Below are 22,841 nucleotides of genomic sequence, written 5' to 3' on the forward strand. Positions count from 1 at the left end.
AACAAAACAAGGCACATACTTCCTTGGCTACATTCCATGCTCTGAGGAGCCACTCTGGCACAATTTGTGTTGTGGGCTATGGCTCCTGGAAAAGAAGTAGGTGCCCACATGTGTGGGGCAAGTAGAGAATGGTGCTTATCATACTATAGGTTTTCCCAGGCTCCAAGTAAATATAGAACCAGAACAGATATTATTTTCTACCATAGCCTAAGCAATTGAGGGTCACTAACAAGCTAATATTAAATATAGAGTTAGGTTGTCAAGGAAAACTGAAGTATATCCTCTAGGGGATTTTAAAATTAAGATAAAGTTAGCACTTGCTTGATGATTTAAGCAATGTCTAAGTGTGGTCTCTCATATTCACCAAGAATCTGAAAAACATATACCCTTTAGAGACCCTAAAAAGCACCATTGCTTTAGAGGCATTGTATTTTTAAAATTGCACCTGGCCATAGCCCTTGGCATGGCAAATAGTGGTGTATTGGTGACAATTAGGTGAGACTTTCTTCACCAGATTATATCTATGCAATGCATTCTTTCCTAAATTTGTTGTAGTGTAATGCCCAAAGAGGTACATAAGCATTTAAGAAGTTTGGAACCTGTGAACATAATATTAAGTTACAACATAGTACTTCATAAGATTAGATATGTCTATGAAAACTCAGATATGACTTTTCTTAATGATAGTTTTTCTCCATCTTAATTTAGCCAGAAATTCTTTCCCTCAGCACAAATTGGATATTAATATATCCTATTTTAATAATAGGCACTAATAACAAGATATTATTATCATGAACACATGTTCAAATAACAAATATTCCAAATATTAAACTTTTTAAAAAAATGTTTTTAAATGAAGAAATTCAGTCCCCTCAATAAGAACATAAGAGTACAGAAAAAAAGAAACAGAAGCAAAAACAACCTCCCATAACTTTTGACTCCATCTCACTGCATCCAAATTCTAACTTGTCAAGTATGCCTGGTGGGTAAATGTGGAGGTAAGGTAAATAAAAAAAGGAATAAGGAAAACAGAGAACCAGGTTGAATTTGATAAGTAGTTCAGTAAGGTTTATGCCTTTACTAGAAAGATTAAGAGGAGGCATTTGAAAGAGGTTCTTAACTATGATACGTAGAAGTACAGACAGAAGAGAAAGAAGATACTGGAGGAGACTCAGCACAGAATAAGATTCCTTGCAAAGGTCTGGAGTAAGGAGCAACCGGTGAACTAGCTGAACAACTCCGAACCATACTGGGTTTGATGTCCATGCACTATGTTTCAAGATTTTATTGATGCCTAGATCATAATGGCAAAATGGTCCAAATTTTTTTTTAATGTACCTCATCACTGTACTGCAACTGTACTATGACTTAGTAAAAGAACTACTCAATTTTATTAGTTATAGTTAAAAACTACCAATGAGAATAAATATTTCAGAACAAAGAAGAAATTGATTGTTTAAATGCATAGAGGTTAAAATTTCTGCTGACTTGTTTTTTAAGAAATTGATAGAAATTTTTTTAAAGATTTTAAAACATGTAATTTTGTATCTGTTTTACCCCTAATGCAAAAGCAACTTCTTAAAAGTAGATATTTTAAAAAAGCTACTCCATCAATTTGGTAGATCCTGCCTTTGAAAATATACCCAAGGAGGAAAAAATATATATCTTATTTCATTCTTTCTCATCATTGCAGGAAATAACTAATCTTTTACTTGGAACTGTTAATATTAAGGGTCATATAGCATGTGAAATGCTCAGCACAGTGTCTGTCCCTTGTAAGTCCTCAATTAACTCCTATTATCATTTTTTTTATTATAGAGTAGCAGATTCTGAGATACTACCACCTTTGAAAATTTGGATTTCACATGACTTAATGCTAATGTCCTGTTCACAATTCAAGTGGAAAAGCTTACCTCTTGCAAATGAGATTCCTTTTTCTTTGCAGATAAATTTAAATGTTTATCAAGAATAGAATAGTACTTTTCACTCTCCTTGTCAAACTTCTTCTTTCCATCCTAGGAGATGACAATAACAATAAAACATTCTAATTCGAGAATAAAACTGATTTTTTAACATTCCCATCAAATGTCCAATACAAGTATTTAATAAAGATTCAGTGAGCTCCAACTAAGCACAAAACTTGATGGAGTATGAAAAAGAATGTGAAACAAGTAATTTGAATATGTATTCAAATATGTATTCAAGTGTATTCAAATATTCTCAAAGAAGTTCATGGAACTATATAGTATGGAGGGAGGCAGGCTGGCTACAGTAGAATCCCTCTGAGAACTTTATAATTGATTCTTAACACGAGATTCTGCTCTAGTAAGTCTGAGATAGGGCCAAGAGAAAATGTCTCATTTATGCTTTTTGGTGGTATCAGTGAGTTAATATGTGACCAGTTTAGAGAACTGCTCACACAGACTCTTTTCAAGGAATCATTATTTCACAGCTACAAAAAGATACCTGATATTTCAAACAATTCATTCTTGATGGTGAAAAATGGACTTCTAAAAGCTGGTAGCATGAAATAATGAAATAAGATGTTTCAAAGTCAAACCAAAAAGATTAGCAACATCTTTATCATATACTTATCATAACTATAATAGCTGACCTTTGCTTTTCCCTAAAATTTCCCAAAATTACATTGATTTATAGGGAAAACTGTAACCAGGCTGGCCTTTTGTGGAAGAGGAGGACAACTCTACATTTTATCCTGCGGCATACTCTTATACAAATGCAAATGGAATAAAATCCTGGGCATATAAACTTCTCCATCTATAAATATGTTATCTACCAGGTAAGGGTTTTTGTTTCGTTTTGTTTTGTTTTTAAAATTTACTTACTTATTTGAGAGAGCGACAGCCCAAGTGGGAGGGGTAGAGGAAGAGGAACAGAGAATCTCAAGCAGACTCTGCACTGAGCATAGAGACCAACACAGGGCTTGATCTCAGGACCCTTGAGATCATGACCTGAACCAAAACCAAAAGTAAGATGCTCAGGTGACTGAGCTACCCAGGTGTCCCAAACCAGGCAAGTTTTTTTGTTTTTGTTTTTTGTTTTTTCCATTTATGAGTCCATATGAAGTAAATACTAGGTAATCAGACTTATAAAATTCATTGGCCAAAGAAGTACTGTTACTTGCTTTTATTTTAGTGTTTCTGGAAGTATAATGCCTGAACCACTTTAATAACAGTCAAGTATTTTTAAGCCTATTCAAAATGTAAATTCCTATTTCCACCATCCAGAGGTTTGGGAATTATTATTCTTAGCAAGCTCTATGATTATCATACATAATGCTTTACTTCATTTGCTTAACTATTTGAAAGAGTTTAATAAAAAATAATAGTTAGATATGAGCTCAATTCACAGCAGCACATACTAAAATTAGAACAATGCAAAGAAGATTAGCACGGCTTCTGTGCAAGGATGACACACAAATTTATGACGTGTGTCATACTTTGGGGGAGTAGCAAATAACAGGCTTCCAGTTATGGAATAAATTAAGTCACAGGGATGAAAGGTACAGCATTGGTATATAGACAATGGTACTATAACACTGTTGTATGGTGACAGATGGCTACATTTGTGGTGAGCACAGCATACTGTATAGAGTTGTCAAATCATTATGTTGCACATGTGAAACTAATATAACACTGTGTTGTACATCAGTAGAAAAACCAAACCATGAGAGACTGTGGACTCAGAGAAACAAACTAAGGGTTTTGGAAGGGAGGAAGTGGGGGGATGGGTGAGTCTGGTGATAGGTATTAAGGAGGGCACATATTACATGGAGCACTGGGTGTTTATGTAAACAATGAATCTTGGAACACTACATCAAAAACTAATGATGTATTTTATGGTGACTAATATAACAATAAATAAATACATATATATTTGGGAAAAAAAAAGAAAAATTTTAAGAAAATAGATGGATAATTGTACAGAGGGACAGAAGAAGAAGGGGAGGAAAGGAGCAAAGGATAAGAGAAGCAGGGCTCTCGCCTGTTTTTCACATTATCTGAGGTTGTCAGACTGAGATTGATAGATCCAAGTAATTCTATTTTGATCCACTGGCACCTTTGATGTTTTTAACCCACTAGGATCTAGTTTCAAATATGGAACTTTAGAAGGTTAACTGATAAAATTACACTGAATGGGAAGAGCAAGTAGGATTGTACTGCAAAAATTCAAGTCACTTTTGGACCATTTAAGGAGTATTAATATGTTTGTAAATTCAACTACTAGACCTATAAATGAGAAAATTCAAAATCTCCAAAGGATTTTCATTACCTAAGGACAAAACGTGGTCCTACTAGGAGAAACACAATTAAAAAAAAAAAAATGTGGCATTCACATTTAAAAAAAAAGTCTACTGAGAAACTCATATTACAAAATGTGGAGTAGCAGACCCAAAAGGAAGCAGGGAAGTCCAAGGTTAGAAAGGGAAGAGCTTGTCCTCTCTACAGTTCTAACAAGATACCTGGGTGAATGTTTCACCATTTTCTCAGTGGAGTTTACTTTTTTTTTTTTTTTAAGATTTTATTTATTCGTCAGAGAGAGAGTACACACAAGCAGGACAGAGGCAGGCAGAGGCAGCAAGAGAGCAGGCTCCCTGCCGAGCAAGGAGCCCAATGCGGGACTCGATCCCAGGACACTGGGATCATGACCTGAGCCGAAGGCAGCGGCTTAACCAACTGAGCCACCCAGGCGTCCCTGGAGTTTACTTTTTCATCTAGCATTTCATGCACACAATTGACCTGCCCAGTCAACCTGTCAAAAAGGCTCTCTCACTAGCACTTTTGAGCTCCTTTTCTTTTTTCTTACCTGGCCATCTCTCCTTTGACATAACTGCTCATTTCTTCCAATTTCTACATATTCAAGTTACAACCACTTTTAGTATCCAACTCATACAGGCCTCATTCACAAGTCCCTTCCATCAACTCTTTCTCCCTTTTGAATACTCATAGAGCTTTATATATGGGTTTCTCATGGTGTTCATGTATGACACTGTAGCAGAGAAATTTATTTATATACCCTATCCTCTTTCAAACTGAATATTTGAGAGAGTGCTCAATAAATATTTAATGAAAAAGTGAAATTTTTCCTCTTATTACACTGGGCACCACAGTCCCTCACAGATATTCCATTTGTTTAAAAGCAAACAAACGAACAAACCAAAAACCAATATCCATGATACCAGGGACAATTCCACACAAATACTTTAACTCAATCCCAATGTGCACAAATACTGGGGGGCAACTGGTTGCATTATAGTATAGTACACAAGACTGATTCACTTTGTTCTTATGCTAGGGGACTTAAAATTATTTGCTATGCATAGAAGAAACTGGGTAAAGATGAAGAGAACACAGCTGCAGTGACAACACTAGTATCTTTGTTTTCAGTTGAGTGTTTGATGGCATTTTTGGAAACATTAATTCAGTGCCAACACGTCAGCATTCCTGGCAATACAAAAATCATTCCCAGAGCACTTCCTGGACCCTTATTCAAACCCTAGTGCTTCACACCATCAGGCCAGCAAAAAAGATCTACTCAAAGATTCCAGTGATGTAGAAAACAAACAAACAAAAAAAAAAACACTTAGATCTAGCATAAAATTAAAGAGCTAAGTAGGCCACAAGAAGGACAACTATAATGTGGGGAAGCATGTTCTTAAAAACAAAGAGCATCTCTCCTTGAAATTCACATCTGTCCCAAAAGCCATTATATACTCCTCATGGAAGCCAAGTCTCACTTGGACTGACTCATTTAACACCATACAGCTACGCTTATTCTTTGAGTTGTATGTTCTGCATATCAAGCTAAAAATTTGCTCTGAAACAAATGCTGCAGACAAAAGGAAAAATACCCATGAGTCTTTATTAAATGCTGTATGTGATTCCTGTCTCATTGTCACAGCATGATTCAAAAAGAGAGACTCCACTATAGTGTTACATTTTCTGTAAATCCAGTTAACGGTCTTTGGACTAGGTAATCATTTAAAATGAAGTCATATATATGTATGTATATATGTGTGATGTTTAGATTCATGTGAGTATATGTATTATAAAGTTTAAAAGGAGATCATCCAAAATAGCAAATTATTCCCCAAACCCATTTAGCTGGCAAAAGTATAAGGTAAGTTCTGGATCTGCAATCAATCTGCTTTCCAAATGACACTACATTTACTCTAAGCACAGTGGCCATATTATATCTTAGCTTCTAAGATTAGCAACAGTGGTTATGCCACACCCTCACTTTACACAGTAAAGTAAGGAATGGGAGGGAAACTCCCAAGTGTCAATTTTACTCCAAATCTGTATATAGCCAAAAAAAAGTAAAAAAAAAAAAAAGTCAAATAATTATAAAAACTATAGATCTACCATGCAGATAAAAACATGAAATTATACATAATTGTTAAAAGAAGGCCAAACCAATCCCTTCCAATGACCACAAGAGCGTACCAAAGACAAAGAACAGAATCTACCACAACATTTAGAAAATCACAAATACAAATTCTGAAAATGTTATCTAATTGCACTTTTTTCTATAGACCACTGCAAAGTTTTATTTAAACAATGCCAGCAATGTTTATTTTAATGTTGCCATAATATAAATTATTAAAAATAAAAAGTTTGAAAAATAATATATTTCTTTTTTAAAAAACGGAGCACATGTGGCACTTAATGTCTTAGTCAGTTAAGCATCCAACTCTTGATTTCAGCTCAGGTAATCATTGCAGGGTGTGTGATCAAGCCCTGCTTCCGGCTCCACATGGGCATGGAGCCTGCTTAAGATTCTCTCTCTCCCTCTATTCCCCACCCTGCTCTCGCTCTTTCTCAAAAAAAAAAAAAAAAAAAAAAACAGAAAGAAAGAAAAAAGAAAAAGGAAAAAGAAAAAGAAAACGAAAAACCACATATTTAGTTTAGGATTTATACATCAAATTTTAAGACTATTTCAATGTTATAATTATCAACCAAGATACTGTGAAATTTCGCATGCCACTAATTATGTCATGGTGTTAGTACACCTATTAGTTAATAAGCAGTTCGCGTGTATTATGAAAAAATCCTTCAAGTGAATGCATAGCAGTAGAAATAATAATAGAAAGAATAGGGGTGCCTGGGTGGCTCAGTGGATAAAGCCTCTGCCTTCAGCTCAGGTCATGATCTCAGGGTCCTTGGATCAGCCCCACATCGGGTTTTCTGCTCAGCAGGGAGCCTGCTTCCCCCATTCTCTCTGCCTGCCTCTCTGCCTACTTGTGATCTCTGTCTGTCAAATAAAACAAATAAATAAAATCTTTTTAAAAAATAGAAAGAATTATAATTAAAATGAATAGCTAAATTCCTTTTTCAAAAATATGTGAACTTCTTATAACTGGCATTGTACTAGGTATTGAGAGGATAAGTTATAGCAATGAATACCAATCCTGGCTAGACTTCTTCTGATGGTTGGATTTACTCACTGATTAGAACGGCAGTCCAGGGCGACATCATCATCTCTAAGTCCCAAAGTGCCAGATGCTAGGATATTATGACCACATGTGCAGGGTTGTAGGAAACTTAGCAGTTAGGAATTTCCTAAGGCCCAGGAGATTCCTGGTAACCAGAAACCAAGGTTATTGAGAATCTTAGTATAGCTCACACAGCAATGTCCCTCCTGTGGTAACGCTACCCAACCATTCCCAGTCTCCCGAAACACTGTCCACCAAGTCCTTCCTCCTCAATATGCTGTAACACAGACATTCCAAAAGGTCTCCCTTCTGGCTGGCTGTCACACTATAATTCACCACATCTTCCTCATTTCCAATTACCCCACCACTACCACTACCACGTGATCAAACTCATAAGGACCAAGGGTTTCATATTGGCCTTTATGAAGAACTTCTACAAACTGGAATGATTAAAAAAAAAAAACAAAAAACAGAAATAGATATGAAGGTGTAAGACACAGAAGAGGAAGGTACAAAGGGTAATAAGCATATGAAGAATTGTTAAAATTCATTAGTAATTAAGAAAAAAGCAAATTAAAATATTGGGATATCACATTGTCTCAGATATTGACAAGAGTTAGAAGGTTGATTAATGCTACATGTGTATGTACATTGAGTATATATGAAGATCCAGGAGCCTTTATATATTACTGGCAGAATAGTACGGTGGTGCAGACTTTTTCTAAAGAGAGATGTTGCACTACTAATTGGCCCTAAGAACACAAAAAGTTCATAAACACAAATGAGGATATGCATCTGTGGGGACAGGAAGATAGCCAGTATATTCATTAATGGACATAAAATGAACTTGATTCAAACCATGGAGTGCTTGGCAAAAGTCAGAAGAAAATATTAAGGGGTACCTGGGTGGTTCAGTGCTTAGGCAAGCGTCTGCCTTCAGCTCAGGTCATGATCCCAGGGTCCTGGGATTGAGCCTCACATCTGGCTCCCCACACAGCGGGAAGCCTGTTTCTCCTTCTCCTACTCCCCCTGCTTGTGTTCCCTCTCTCACCATGTCTCTCTGTGTCAAATAAATAAATAAAATCTTAAAAAAAAAAAAAAGTAAATATTAAATGTTGTTGGATCTTAAAACACAACTCTGAGTTTAAAAACACAAAACAGGTAAGTAACACTAAGTCATTTACATAAATTAAAGAGCCATGCATAGAAAATGGTAACAATTTTACAAGAACACAAAAAAACAAAAATACACATATTAAACTAATAGGAATGGTTATTGGGTAAGGAAGAAAATGAGAATGAGGGATGAGTAAATGAATAAAACAAGAGAGGGCTGTGAACTAAAGGACAGTAAATAAAAAAGGAAATTAATCAGGAAACCCAACATCTGACTGACAGAATTACTGAAAAAGAAAGTGTCAGGAGAAAATTATCTAAACAGTAATAGATGAAAATTTCTAAAACTGAGAAAAAATTTTTCCATATTAAATTTTCACAGTACATACAAAGCACAATAAATGAGAAAATACCCATAAGACATATCATCATAAAATATTATAAACCCATGGATAAAAAGAAAACCTAAAAACAGAGGACAAATAAAAATTATCAGAAATCAGAATAATGAATCCACAACATCATCACAGGAAATTAAAAAACAGAAGGGCTGGGGAATTTTACCAAAATTTCAAAGAAGAAATAACACCTATTCTCCTGAAACTGTTTCGAAAAACTGAAGCAGAAGGAAAACTTCCAGACTCTTTCTATGAAGCCAGCATTACCCTGATCCCCAAACCAAGCAAAGACCCTACCAAAAAGGAGAATTTCAGACCAAAATCCCTGATGAATATGGATGCTAAGATTCTCAACAAGATCCTAGCAAACAGGATCTAACAGCACAATAAAAAGATTATCCACCATGACCAGGTGGGATTCATCCCTGGGCTACAAGGATGGTTCAACATTCACAAATCAATCAATGTGATAGAACAAATTAATAAGAGAAGAGAGAAGAAACACATGGTCCTCTCAATTGATGCAGAAAAAGCATTTGACAAATTCCAGCATCCCTTCCTGATTAAAACACTTCAAAGTATAGGGATTGAGGGAACATTCCTGAACTTCATAAAATCTATCTATGAAAGACTCACAGCAAATATCATCCTCAATGGGAAAAAGCTTTCAGCCTTCCCATTGAGATCAGGAACATGACAAGGATGCCCACTCTCACCATTCTTGTTCAACATAGTATTAGAAGTCCTAGCAAGAGCAACCAGACAACAAAGAGAAATAAAACATATCCAAATTGGCAAGGAAGAAGTCAAACTCTCTCTCTTCGCAGATGACATGATTCTTTATATGGAAAACCCAGAAGACTCCACCCCCAAACTACTAGAACTCATACAGCAATTCAGCAACATGGCAGGATACAAAGTCAATGTACAGAAATCAGTGGCTTTCTTATACACTAACAATGAAAATACAGAAAGGGAAATTAGAGAATCGATTCCATTTACTATAGCACCAAGAACCATAAGATACCTGGGAATAAACCTAACCAAAGAGGTAAAGGACCTATACTCGAGGAACTACAGAACACTCATGAAAGAAATTGAAGAAGACACAAAAAAATGGAAGACCATTCCATGCTCTTGGATCGGAAGAATAAACATTGTTAAAATGTATATACTGCCCAGAGCAATCTATACTTTTAATGCCATTCTGATCAAAATTCCACTGGCATTTTTCAAAGATCTGGAGCAAATAATCCAAAAATTTGTATGGAATCAGAAGAGAACCCGAATCGCTAAGGAAATGTTTGAAAACAGAAATAAAATTGGCGGCATCACGTTACCTGATTTCAAGCTTTACTACAAAGCTGTGATCACCAACACAGCATGGTACTGGAATAAAAACAGACACATAGACCAATGGAACAGAATAGAGAGCCCAGATATGGACCCTCAACTCTATGGTCAGTTAATCTTCATCAAAACAGGAAAAAATATACAGTGGAAAAAAGTCTCTTCAATAAATGGTGCTGGGAAAACTGGGCAGCTATATGTAGAAGAATGAAACTCGACCATTCTCTTACACCGTACACAAAGATAAACTCAAAATGGATAAAAGACCTCAACGTGAGACAGCAATCCATCAGAATCCTAGAGGAGAACATAGGCAGTAATATCTTCAATATCAGCCACAGCAACTTCTTCAAGATATGTCTCCAAAGGCAAAGGAAACTAAAGCGAAAATAAACTTTTGGGACTTCATCAAAATCAAAAGCTTCTGCACAGCAAAGGAAACAGTCAAGAAAACAAAGAGGCAACCCATGGAATGGGAGAAGATATTTGCAAATGACAGTACAGACAAAAGATTGATATCCAGGATCTATAAAGAATTCCTCAAAGTCAACACACACAAAACAGATAATCATATCAAAAAAATGGGCAGAAGATATGAACAGACACTTCTCCAATGAAGACATACAAATGGCTATCAGACACATGAAAAATGTTCATCATCACTAGCCATCAGGGAGATTCAAATTAAAACGCCATTGAGATACCACCTTAAACCAGTTAGAATGGCCAAAAGTAGCAAGACAGGAAACAACATGTGTTGGGGAGGATGTGGAGAAAGGGGAACCTTCTTCCACTGTTGGTGGGAATGCAAATTGCTGCAGCCACTTTGGAGAACAGTGTGGAGATTCCTTAAGAAATTAAAAATAGAGCTTCCCTATGACCCTACAATTGCACTACTGGGTATTTACCCCCAAAGATACAGATGTAGTGAAAAGAAGGGTCATCTGTACCCCAATGTTTACAGCAGCAATGGCCACGGTCGCCAAACTGTGGAAAGAACCAAGATGCCCTTCAACCGACGAATGGATAAGGAAGATGTGGTCCCTATACACTATGGAGTATTATGACTTTATCAGAAAGGAAGAATACCCAACTTTTGTAGCAACATGGACGGGACTGGAAGAGATTATGCTAAGTGAAATAAGTCAAGCAGAGAGAGTCAATCATCATATGGTTTCACTTATTTGTGGAGCATAACAAATAGCATGGAGGACAAGGGGAGATGGAGAGGAGAAGGGAGTTGAGGGAAATTGGAAGGGGAGGTGAACCATGAGATACTATGGAATCTGGAAAACAATCTGAGGGTTTTGAAGTGGCGGGGGTGGGAGGTTGGGGGGAACCAGGTGGTGGGTATTAGAGAGAGCACAGATTGTATGTAGCACTGGGTGTGGTGCAAAAACAATGAATTCTGTTATGCTGAAAAGAAATAAAAAATTAAAAAAAAATAATTATGCTATGAAATTTGCTAGAAAAAAATAAAACAGAAGGGCAATGCGTTCAAAATTCTGAAGAAAAATTAATTCTAATCTAGATTTACTATATCCATTTGAAATGGCACTCTAGATTTGATGGTAGAATAAAAAATTTACAAAGATATTAAAAAATATTATACATGTACCATTTCTCAAAAAGATAGTGAGAGATGTGCTACAGTAAAATGAAGGAATAAACCAAAAACCAAAACATAGGATCTAGGAAAACAGTTCAAACAGGCAGAGGGAATTCCCAGAATTAAAATAATATGACCTTCCATGAAAACAGATGGACTATTAAACCTATGAACGTAGCCAGTTAAAATGAGAGTTTCAGGAGGAATGACTCTTTAAAAATAAATAAATAAAACAAATGTATCTAATGTGTTCAAACATACTAAGACATGTTTTGTAATTATGCTTGTGCATTTGAGAAAAGAGAATTTTATGCTGATTTTATAAGCAAGCCAATTATTAACTCTAGGAAAAAAAAACATGCAAGAAACCAAATATAATCATAGAACTTGGTATGGCTTACCTATGAACAATAATTTTAGTATTAAATAAACACTAACCACAAGTTTTAAAAAATTTGACTATATATTTGGAAGACGGCAGGAGCAGAAATATATATGAAGTAGCAGTGGTTGTGGTGCTGTAAAAGTGTGTAATATTCATATTCCATTGTAGGTAAATTAATCTAATAATGTCTAAAATTAAAGCAAAATATACTAGTTTATTGTTTAGGAAAATGGAAATTAATGTAAAATAATAGTTTAAAGAATTAAAAGTGCTTGACTTTGTGGAACAGAACTTTAGAGCAGAGAGATGGGGTAGGAAGCTGATGTATTTTATAATTTATCAACCTTCACACATTATTAAATTTTTAAAAACTTTGTATACGTTCAATAAAAATTAAATTCAATCTAAAAATAGGAGGAAAATAGAGAACTAACTTGCAGAGTGGGAATATATAGAATATATAGGAAGAGGTACAGAAATATAAATATTAGAAGGGTACTAAGAAAGGGATAGAAATTAGAATACAGGGGGGAGAAAATTTTCTATGGGTATGCTAAACTTTGCTCACAAATTAGTTTTATATGAATTCATTAATTTGAGCCTTTATGAAATTCCCATTTTGCAACTGGTACTGCTACTTAGGCTGACTAAAGCTGAGAAGAAAACTGAAAAAAGGGACCAATCTTTCTTAAGTGACTACAAAGTGGTAGTTTGCATACCAGAGTTCCACATGCAAACCCTACAAGGTAAAAGTAAGTATCCTCATTTCACAAACATGAAAACATTATCAGAGAAGAAAAGCAATCTGAATGAGATCACAGAGTTTATAATGGACAGAGTGAATAACTAACTGAAATCAATCACCTAGTTCCAAAACCTATGTTATTTACACAGTGAAATGTAGCCTGGAGAAGCCTGAAAATGCAGACTATAGCACTTCATTTTAACTCCCTGCTCCTTAAGAAAAAGGCCAAGGCGGGGCAGGGAGGGGAGGGTCTGAGGAAGGAGGCAGAGGAGATTAAGAGAGTAGAGAAGACTTCTGTTTCTGATCCAGGGTGTAAGGAGCTCAGCTGCTGCTGTCCTGTCCTAAGAAGAAGTAAAAAAAGCTGAACAAACTGAAAGATTAATAAATCTTCTTAGATGTTTCAGAGTAATAAGGTCACAGGGTAAACCACTACCCCAAAATTTAGAGGGCCAGCTAGGCAGATACAGAGAATCATAATTTACTGGAGCAGAAATCCCCCTGGAAATCGATACTGGGGTAGAAAAACATGAACTGTAATTAATTAGAGAATTGCTGTAAGCTCAGTATGTAAGTCTAAGAGGTAAAAATTCCAGGGGGCCCACTCATACAGCTCCCCCCGCCCAACCTCCCCATACACAATTTTGTTACTTTTATCCCTAGGAGCTCAAGGAAATTCTCAGTCAAGAATAGAGAAAAATCCCCTCCTGCTGCCTACAGTATATATAGAGAAATAACCATTTTAAAATATGCCAGAGCATTCTGTTCTTCTTGGGAAAAACTATTTTACCAGTTTCTACATATTAGGGTTTTTTTTTTTTCTTTTAGATTTTTTTATTTATTCATATCAAAGAAAGTGAGCATGTGTGAGTCAGAGCAGGAGCAGGAGGGAGGGTCAGAGAGAGAGGGAGGAGCAGGCTCCCCACTGAGCAAGGATGCCTGAAGCAAGGCTTTATCACAGAACCCCAGGATTATGACCTGAGCCAAGGCAGCTGCTTAACTGACTGAATCACCCAGACACCCCCATACTACTAGCATTAAAGACCTGCGGGAAGGCAAATGTCTAACTCCCAACACCCTCTAGGCATTCTGTCTCATCTAAGGCGGAGAAGAAAGGAGCTGGGAGGCAAACTGAGATGCACTGGTAAAGTTCACAGTCCAGGAGCATGGGTTCACCAGTTCTAGGACTTCCTCACACCTCACTACTAACATAGTAATGGCCTAGTTTCTCTTGCCACATACATCATGCCCCATTTCCAAGAAAAGGTTGTAAGACATGCTAAAAGGCAAAATAGGGTGTGAAAAGGCAAAACAAGTAACAGAAACAGAGTCAGATATGATGGCAAAAATGTTAGCATTCATTAGACCAAAAGGGTCTTTTGCTTTTTTTGTTTTTAATTTGAGCTAAGGGCTCAAAAGGAAAAGTAGATAACATGCAGGAACAGATGAGTAATAAGTAGAGATGGAAATTCTAGAAGAAATTACAAATGCTTGATATAAAAAACACTGTTACAGAAATGAAGAATGTCTTTGGAAGTAAACTGGACATGGCTGAGCAAAGAAACTTAAGAATGTTTATTAATAGAAATGTTAAATGTAAAATGTTTATTAATAGAAACTTCCAAAGCAGAGGAAAAAAAAAAAAAGACTAAGAACAAACAAACAAAAACCAGAACATCTAAGAATTATGGGACAACTACAAAAAGAAACAAGAGAAGAAATAAGCAATAGCTAAAGCAATAATGACTGAGAATCTTCTCAAATTAACATCAGACATCAAACCACAGATCTAGAAAGCTCAGAACCAGGTAGGTGAAGTGCCTAAGAAAACTATACCTACGCATTACACATTCAAGACGCAGAAAATCAAAGATAAAGAAAAAAAATCTTGAAAGAAACCAGAGGAAAAACACCTTACCTAGAGGAACAGAGATGGGAATTTCAACCATCTTCTCCTCAGAAAGTATGCAAGTTTAAAAAAAAAAAAAAGTAGAATGAAATATTTAAAGTACAGGAGGAAAATATCCCAACCAATCTAGTTTTCTACAACCTCTGAAATTCTCCTTCAAAAGTTCAGGCAAAATAAAGATTTTTCTCACACTGAGGAAAATTTGTTGCCAGTAGACACACCTTGTAAGAAATGTTAAAAGTTCTTCAGGAAGAAGTAAAATGATATAGTCAAAAACTGGGATACATACAAAGAAAGAGCATCACAGAAAGAATAAGAGAAGGTAAAATAAAAACTTATTTTTCTTATTCTCAGCTGAGTTTACATAATAACAACTTCTTCAAAATAATAGCATCAACAATGTATTCAATTCTGTATGCATACATAAATGTTTGTCTATGTATAACTGAAATGAAGGACAGCAATGGTACAGGGACAGGAGGAAGGAATTAGCAGTATTTTGTTATTATAAGGTATTTGCACTATCTATGAAGCAATATAGCATTATTTGAAAGTGGATTTGGATTAGTTATAAATGTATATTGAAAATTCTAAAGCAACCAGTAAAAAAAGTTTTAAAGAAAGTATAATTGATATGATAAGAAAGGAAAGAAAATGAAATACTATAAAACACTCAAATAAAACAAGAAAAGGCAGAAAAAGAGTAGGAGACAAAAATATAGACAAAGAATAAGAGCAACAAATGGAAGATAACGAATATGGTAGATACTAATGCAACTATATCAACAATCACTTTAAGCATCAATGTGCTAAATGCACAGATTAAAACACAGATTGTCATAGCGGATCAAAAAATGACACTCAATCATATATTGTTTATAAGAGACAACTTTAAATATAAAGACATATACATTGAAAGTATAGGAATAGAGAAAGATATACCCTGCTAACACTAATCAAAAAATAGCAAGATTAACTATATTAATTTCAGAAAGAGCAGACTTGAAAGCAAAAAAAAAAAAAAGAAATCGGGGATAAGGAGGAGCATTACATAATGATAAAGAAGCCAGTTCTTCCAAAAGACATAATCCTTAATGTGTATGCACTTAACAGCAAAGCCTCAAAATATGGGAGAATAATAGAGCTGCAAGGAAAATAGGTGAATCCACTATTATACTTGGAGACTTCCACAGCCATCTATTAGAAATGGTCAGGTTCAGCAAGGAGAAAAATCAGTGAGACAGTGAAACTCTATGGCACCATCAGTTGACTGGATATAATAGACATCTATAGAGCACTTCATTCAACAACAGCAGAATTCACATTCTTCTCAAGCTCACAGGGAACATTTCTCAAGACAGGCTACATGCTGGGCTATAAAACACATCTTAGCAAATTTAAGAGAATAGAAATCATAAAATGCTTGTTCTCAGACTACAGTGGAATTAAAATAGAAATCAATGACAGATAGCTGGGAGAAAAAGTACAGAATACTTAGAGATTAAACAATACATTCCTAAATGATACATGGCTAAAAGAAATCTCAAAAGAGATCTTAAAATAATTCGAACTAAATGAAAACACAACTTACTGAAACTTGTGGGATGCAAGTTTAGAGGGAAATTAAAGCACTAAGAAACAGTAAAGGGAACAAATGGATGAAACAGGGACAAAGGGAAGAGAGGATGAAAGACAAGAAGAAGCAGACGAGGTACTAATGTTACTTTAGACCTTGGGAGAGGGAGAATACTATTGAAATTTTTTGGTGGTTTTCAATTGTCGATCTTCTCTGACCATGGGAAGGCAGGGAAGATTGGAATCAGGAGGATGGATAGTGTCGGGTGTATCTATAACGTAATGGGGTCTGGTATGACACTATGGGTAAACCTAAGGTTACACATGTGTTGGAGAGGATGTGGAGAAAGGGGTGGTGTAGCCACTTTGGAGAACAGTGTGGAGATTCCTCAAGAAATTAAAAATAGAGCTTCCCTAACCCTGCAATTGCACTACTGGGTATTTACCCCAAAGATACAGATGTAGTGAAAAGAAGGGTCATCTGTACCCCAATGTTTACAGCAGCAATGGCCATGGTCGCCAAACTGTGGAAAGAACCAAGATGCCCTTCAACCGACGAATGGATAAGGAAGATGTGGTCCCTATACACTATGGAGTATTATGACTCTATCAGAAAGGAAGAATACCCAACTTTTGTAGCAACATGGACGGGACTGGAAGAGATTATGCTAAGTGAAGTAAGTCAAGCAGAGAGAGTCAATTATCATATGGTTTCACTTATTTGTGGAGCATAACAAATAACATGGAGGACATGGGGAGATGGAGAGGAGAAGGGAGTTGAGGGAAATTGGAAGGGGAGGTGAACCATGAGAGACTATGGACTCTGAAAAACAATCTGAGGGTTTTGAAGGGTCAGGGGGTGGGAGGTTGGGGGAGCCAGGTGGTGGGTATTTAGGAGGGCACATATTGCATGGAGCACTGGGTGTGTTGCAAAAACAATGAATTCTGTTACACTGAAAAGAAATTAAAAAACAAAACAAAACAAAAAAACTAAGGTTACACAACTCTGCATACAAGGCAGGATATTTGGAAAATTACATTCAGTAAATTTAGGGATTTCCTAATTAAAAGTAACCCAAATCTTTTCTTCATGCCAGCACTGAAATGTCTCTGTTTTTCTTGGATGACAAAGGACTTAAAGAAAAATCTAAGTCACAAAATTCAAAAAGCTCTGAAAATATGGAAGGAAAAACAAATGTGGAGAGACAAGACTATGACAAAAACTGCTTATAACAAACACTGCATCCAACCGAAAAAGGAGTTGAAAACCATAACAAGTAGAAATTAATTAATATTAACATAATACTTTTTTAGTCCAAAATTCCTAGAAAACCAAGCCCGAGGCACAGCTTGCCTGCTATAAGCTTGCATGCAATTCTTAGTAAACAAAAGTGAGGGAAATAGGAAAGACAGACATTGAAAGAAGGATGGAAAATACAAGTGTTTATTACTGAACTAACCACAAAAGCAGGAGGAAACACAGCCAGATGCTCAGGTAATATGGCACACCCTCTACTCAGGTTTTACAAAGCCAACACAACACCTCAGGACATTTCTAAGCAAGATTTATCTGCCAGTTCCATTCTATACTTGACCCAAATGCACTCCACTACAACAAGAACTCTCCTGCACATCAGACTGTTTTTGTTAATGAATATGACCATAAGCATTTGGTGGCAGCTTCTAGAAGACTTCCAAAACTACTCAGTGCTCCTGTTTCTTCAACCTTTCCTCCCCCAAGGGGAAAAACATGGTCAAACCTGCATTGTAAAATGACCTCCCTGCTCACCTCCTCAGCTCTTCTTCCTTGACTTTTACCCTGGGGATAACCTCTTCTTATTTAAAAAAAGTGCTTTTTTTTCCCCTAAAATAAAAAGGATTTTATTTATTTTTCTGAGAGAGAGAGCAAGCACAAGTGGGGGAAAGGGGTAGAGGCAGAGGGAGGGAAGAGCAGGCTCCCTGCTCAGGGGATCCCAGGATCCTGGGATCATGACCTGAGCCAAAGGTAGATGCTTAACAGACTAAGTCACCCAGGTGCCCCAAGAGTAGTGCTTTTAGAAGAATAGTTCCAGGAGAAAACTGAACTATTGCCGGTATTTCTGTATAAGATCTAATTTGCATAAGCAGACTGAAGGGCTCCCCACTATAAAGATGAGAGAGAAACAAAGACATGGAGACAGACATTGGTTTTGATTGACTGATTCAACCCAACATATTAACAGTGGTGAGGCTGAAGAAGACTATAAGCTAATGTAGTACCTCCCACATAAAAAAAAGTCCATTGTGTAAATGCTGAATGAATGACTTATAATCAGCCAATTCTGTGAAACTATGACTGTCAGTCGTAGCTATCCTCCGGGTTTTTTTTACTAGTTGTACCATCCTGAACACTTAACCATTCTGGGATCTTAGTCAGCTTATCTGCCACATATAAAAGATTTGGGATTCCACAACTTCAGGTCAAACATTCTGGAAGCAAATATAGCATAAAGAAGTAGTTGATGACTTAAAGCCCAAAATGGATGATTCTCTGGAGTTGCAGTATGTAAGCTTTTCCTAACACAGCCACCATAAGAAATACCTTGGAAGGTTGGTATTGAGCTACCCAGTTGCCCCTCTAAATGCAGTCACTTGTGGTATGGCCTTGCCTACTGGCAAACAATCCCTACTGCACCAAGATAAACATTAACAATTAGGAAGGTGGAGTAAGAAATACCTACTCTGGCACTTTGGGTCAGTGCTCTCTTGGCTGCTCATTTGCCTTATTAAGCTTGGGGTTTTTTCCTTCATTGGCAAAAATCCCTTTTTCAAAATTCCATATTAACTGATGAGAACAGTGAAAAGCTTAAAGGAAAGAGAGAATTCTCAGAAAGTTGCTGCTTCTGAAGATTGTCAGTCTGGATGGTAGTGCTACCACTTGGCGCTTTCAAGTCTAACGGTTTAAGCCACAGACTTAAGAACAAAGCAAAATTTTCATTCACAAAAAATACATTTTTTAAAATATTTTACTTTACAATTTCAGCATTCAGTGCTATTTGTGCCTGAAGTTTAATTAGCTACATATCATGTTCTTTATGATCAAGAAGTTCCTTTGTTATATAAAAAAATAATAAGAACACTTGGGAAATGCAGTCTTTATAGTCTACAGTCACTATCTTGTCTCATGTGAAGTTACCGACACTAGTATTCCTACAGCTCACTGAAGTCTAGACTGTTACTAATTATGCCAAATAAGCAAGGGCCGGTCACACCTAATTTTCTTAAACTGAAATATACTGAAAGACTATTTGGTAAAATACATTCAGACACTTATTCAAAATATAAAAGTAGAAATATGGATGACCGAAAAGTCTTTATTTTCACTGAAATACAACCATTCAAAAATTCAAAACTGTCACTTTTAAACAATGATTAATTCTTTCTTATGTCAACAAAAATACCAGGGGGAAAAAAAAACGGACATTTGTTAATAAAATGTGCACTTAACTCCTCACAATGAAGTTACTCATTATTTTCCAAGAAATAGTTAACAAGTGCTTTTAAGCACAATCTTAGTCCAGTTTTCTTTTTTTTAAGATTTTATTTATTTATCTGGCACAGAGAGAGGGAACACAAGCAGGGGGTAGTGGGAGAAAGAGGAGCAGGCTTCCCGTTGAGCAGGCAGGCAGCCCAGGGCTCTATCCTAGGACCCCAGGATCCGGACCCGAGCCGAAGGCAGACGCCTAATGACTGAGCTACCCAGTCGCCCCTCTAAATGCAGTTTTAAGATTCAAACAACTAAGTTGTGAAAATGAACAATGGGGAAGGCTAAAATAAATTTTTCTATCAACTGTGCACAGTGCTTGATTTAAGAAATACAGTTATGCTTTACTAGGAAATTTATGAAGTACAATTAGCAAAAGTAATTATTATGGGGGGGTGGGCAGAGGAAGAGAGAATCTTAAGCAGCCTGTATATCCAGTGTGGTAGGGCTCCATCTTATAACCCTGAGATCATGACCTAAGTTGAAATCAAGAGTTGGATATGTAACCCACTAAGCCATCCAGGCATTCCAGCAAAAGTAATTCTTAAAAGCTTAGTTCTGTAGTCACAAGAAATGCAAAATTAATAATTACTAATAATCTGTATTATTCTTTCTTCCAACCATTAAGAAACCAAACTATAAAAATAAATATTTAGGTATTATGATTTTCATAGATTGAAATATATCTCCAAGGATGCCAATCACTCAATGGAAGATAAGTTTTATATTAAAGGATATATTAGTTTTCTTTTCAGTTAATTAAATGGAATTGAGTAACCATCTGTACTATTTGTCAATTATTTGTGATTCTATGTTTTTCCTCACCTTATCTGTGTATGGCCTGTTAGTCATTCCCTGTGGCCTATTTCAAATAAGTAAAAAGGAAAGTTTTAGCCCAACTTAATCTATTTTATATATCATTAACAGTATTCTAAAGTTAATTCAAAAGTTCATTTTAATGCAAAGGCTAACAATAAAAGTTATTTGTTCTTTCCTACAGTCCAAATATTCTCTCTCCATATCATGTAGGCCAACTTCAATCACAGACTAGGAATATCTGAATGAAATTAATTTACAGTAATATAAAGATAAAATTTAAAACCCAAAGACTCCAATCCTTTAAACACACACACACACACAAACACACACACACACACACACACACACACACACACTCCTAAATGTTTCTCTAAAGAGCAGTGTTGTTTGAGTAAGCATTCCGTCATTTATCATAAAATGATCTCTCAACTCTTCATGGAAATCATATTATTCAAATGTTCCTGGCATTGTAGTGAACATATGATGAGCACCAGGAGGGAAATCTAAGGTGAAGGAAATAACTTACAAGTTCTTTTAGTTGCTTTTAAAATACAAGTGTGTCGTATGGTAACCACCTGTTCTCCATCTCCAGTTGAAGGAAGGAAATGGGCTGAGTCTGAGATATTTAGGTTAGTTATAAGGAAGAATTTTTAAACTACTTAATATACCTGACTATGCTGGTAGACATGAGGTAATAACAATAAAATGTGACCAAGTAAACCGGAGAGCTTCTTCCCGAGAGCTCAGTCACAGACGATATACGGAAACCCAGAAATAAAATGTGCCTCTAAGGGCTGACAGAAATCAATAGCTAACTCGACAATATTTGACAATTATGATGACTGACTGAAAACTGACATACTAACACTTTCCTAGAAGCTGCTATAAGGTCTTCTTCATGAATTTCACATTCTTCATTTGGTTCTCGATAGATACCGCACATAGTCATTTCCATTTGTATTTACAAAGACGGCTTCTTTTTTATCATGCTTTCTAGGCCTAAACACCAGATTTTGCTGTGTGAATTAGAGATAAGCCTACAGCACCATTTGTTTGAACTTGAATCAGTATTACTGACTAATTAGGAAATTTAATACTTAAGAAGCAGACTGCTCTTGGTTAAAATGTGATACAGATAAGGAGCTACCAGTAAAATCATCTGTTTTCAGAACATCCTACTCCCAGGGCATAGGTAGCTTGCCCCAGTCCTGCTAGTTCCAAAATAAGTACAGAGAAAGCCTTATCTTTCATGGTACCTGACTGTCGCAACTCTCCCAGTGTCTCTGTCCATATTACATAAGGCTTCCACTTCAGGACATTTTACTATATATTTTTCCTTTTAGTGCTTTTCTCTGGGATCATCTAAGAAAGGTTATCTTTCCCCGCAAACATCCTGATTTATTCAATGATACTAAGTACTCAGGACACTAAGGCCCATATATGAATAAGATATACTGCCTATTCTGGAGGCCCTCGTAGTCTAGTGTAGGGAAGACACAAAGCAAAGCAAAGCAAAACAAAACAAAACAAAACAAAACAATCAAATACAGCAGTGATGACTAGCTCATGATCAATGTAAATTAAGACATGGGCTAAAACCAAAAAAGTATTTTGAGGGATAAATTATGGCTGTCAAACTCTTCTGTACATCCTAAGAAGTTTTAAACTCTAGACACTATGTTTACTTTATTCAGAGATTTTTTTTTCACTGGGACAGAGAAGATCAGATTTATTTTATTAAGGGAGATTCCTCTGGCAGCAAAATAAAGGTAGCATTTAAGGGGAAAGTATAAATAAAAGATAATTGTGGTCTGAAATAAGACAATACAGGAGTAAGTACAAAAGTACCAATTTAATAAATCTTTCATGACTTGGTGGCTGTATGGACATGAGGGGTGATGTCAGGCATAAAAAATAACGAAGATTTCTGGCTAGAAAAAAATTAGGACATTTTTATGG

General features: G+C 36.0%; 1 protein-coding gene and 1 non-coding gene across 4 annotated transcripts in view; one reads left to right on the forward strand and one right to left on the reverse strand.

Moving 5' to 3' along the window:
• Positions 1 to 22,841, reverse strand: part of ARHGAP42 (Rho GTPase activating protein 42) — a 274,390-nt gene that overhangs the window by 86,625 nt on the left and 164,924 nt on the right. For 2 of the 3 annotated variants that reach the window (XR_004382103.1, XM_032852729.1), the window contains exon 5: positions 1,914 to 2,015. The exons of the other annotated variant lie outside the window; for it this stretch is intronic. Coding sequence is in view for 1 of the 2 variants with exons in the window: in XM_032852729.1 (XP_032708620.1) it covers positions 1,914 to 2,015 (102 nt within the window). In the remaining variant the exon portion in view is untranslated. The remainder of the gene's footprint in view (positions 1 to 1,913; positions 2,016 to 22,841) is intronic. 3 annotated transcript variants of the gene reach the window in all.
• LOC116865470 lies at positions 3,360 to 3,464 on the forward strand. Its single transcript, XR_004382199.1, has one exon. It is a non-coding gene; the product is annotated as a U6 spliceosomal RNA (small nuclear RNA).

Source organism: Lontra canadensis, unplaced genomic scaffold (assembly GCF_010015895.1).
Source record: "Lontra canadensis isolate GAN:19392208 unplaced genomic scaffold, GSC_riverotter_1.0 scaffold7, whole genome shotgun sequence".
NCBI classification, from domain to species: domain Eukaryota; kingdom Metazoa; phylum Chordata; class Mammalia; order Carnivora; family Mustelidae; genus Lontra; species Lontra canadensis.